The sequence below is a fragment of the Poecilia reticulata genome, linkage group LG1 (genome assembly GCF_000633615.1).
Source record: "Poecilia reticulata strain Guanapo linkage group LG1, Guppy_female_1.0+MT, whole genome shotgun sequence".
Taxonomy (NCBI): Eukaryota; Metazoa; Chordata; class Actinopteri; order Cyprinodontiformes; family Poeciliidae; genus Poecilia; species Poecilia reticulata.
Window position 1 is genome coordinate 5145326 of NC_024331.1, and position 1742 is coordinate 5147067.

At 41.8% G+C, this 1742-nt stretch overlaps 1 protein-coding gene across 1 annotated transcript; it reads right to left on the reverse strand.

Annotated features, from left to right (window-relative positions):
- Nucleotides 1-1718, reverse strand: LOC103479459 (cationic trypsin-like; the record flags this gene model as incomplete). Its single annotated transcript, XM_008433920.2, is given in 6 exon segments — nt 1-174; nt 176-259; nt 364-506; nt 616-677; nt 1174-1386; nt 1525-1718. Coding segments are annotated over 6 exon segments (738 nt in total), but the record flags the coding sequence as incomplete, so codon positions are not given.
- Nucleotides 1719-1742: the final 24 nt, after the last annotated feature.

Consider the following 1742-nt stretch of genomic DNA (forward strand, 5'->3'; position numbering starts at 1 on the left):
GAAAGTTAGAATAAGACATTTAATGCAAAGTGTTCCAATGATGCCGCTTTTATATTCATGCATAGAACAAAAAAAAATTTAGACATCATGTTCTTGGGTTAGAAGGTGGTCCAATAGTTTTCTCAATCCAGCTCAGATAGTCTTGATGGCAGAGGTCCATGAATGCTGCTGGTTCCCTGCATGGATGTTTTCCATCTCCAGTGAAAGCAATGACACCATAAATCTTGCCTTTGTACTCGACTCCTCCACCTGAGTCGCCCTGTGACAGACAAACATTAAACTTGACCAGTTTCCTGAAGTGTAACAAAAAGATGTGCATTTAAAAATGTATTTTTCCTTCATCATGTTGCAATGTCAGCTTACCAAGCACGTATCCACTCCTGGAGTTTGRCCACAGAACCAATATTGGTAACTGTACATGTTCTCAGCAACCATTTGTCGTCTGAGCGGAGTACAGTCAACCTTATTAATATTCCCACACTGAAGAACTGGTGTAACGTTAGGTTCTGGAGAAAAGAGTAGCTTAATTATTACACACCCAATCACAATAGACTGTGTATATATACACAGTATATTTTCCTAACCCTAATATAATCTCTACAAAACAAAACTCACGCCTGTGGGTAAAAACGCTTCCAGAAGTCGAACCGTGACCTGCAATCTGCATCGGATGGTCCCTGAAATCGATCAAATACAAGTTTTAAAAAGGCTCAACAACAAGCAATCACAAAAACACGTCAACATTCATGGTGGGAGATAACATTTCCTGTAGAGCAGGGGCGTCTAAAGTCGGTCCTGGAGGGTCAGCATCCTGTATGTTTTAGTTCCCTCACTATAGTAGCAACAACCTCCTGAGCATGTCAATGTCCTTCTTAGGCCTCTAATGAGCCATCATTTGATGCAGGTGTGAAACCAGGGAGAACTAAAACATGCAGGATGCCGGCCCTCGAGGACAGACTTTGGGCACCGCTGAAGTAGAGGGAAAGCAGTAAATTTAACAATCATAACAAGAGACCTGGTGACTTGTAGCATTTTCTCAAACTACCTGCTAACACCCTCAGTGCTGAAAATTTAGTTAACCACTGGAAGAAATCCAACAAGGCTTCATCTGTAATGTGTCAAATTCATACGCCGCTTTTCAGGATAGTCAAAGATTCTTCACTTCTTACTCACATGAGAGTCTGGTCTGAGCAGTCAGGAAGTTCAATAGCCGTCACTTCTTCTGGAATAGTTGCCCYGTCAGGCAGCTTCAACAGCATCAAGTCATGTTGCCGTCTTTTGAACAAGGGTCCATCTTCATAAATTTTAGGTTTTCTAAAGCTACCCAGCGGTATGCGTATTGGTACATTGTAACCCAAGACACATCCTAAATGTGCATCAATGGTCCTGTAATAAAGTTAGCAGTCAGTATTTTTGAGATGCATGATTAAAAAAAAGTTTGAAGGTTTAGTTATTTTTTGTTGCCAACAGTTCTGATAGTCGGTTTTACAAAGTTCTACATCAGAAATATGCAGATGTTCTTACAGTCCACTTTTCCAGCAGTGATATGAAGTCAGGATCCAGCCGTTACGCAGTAGAGAACCTCCACAAATAGTTTTGTCCTCACCGTCATTTATCACCAAGCAAACATGATACCGGCGCTCATCTTGTCTGCATGGTCGACCCCCGATGATCCTCGGTTGTGGAGCAACTTTTGAGCTTGTCGTGACACCTAAAAGTCAAAGTCATCAACTGGTGAGGCC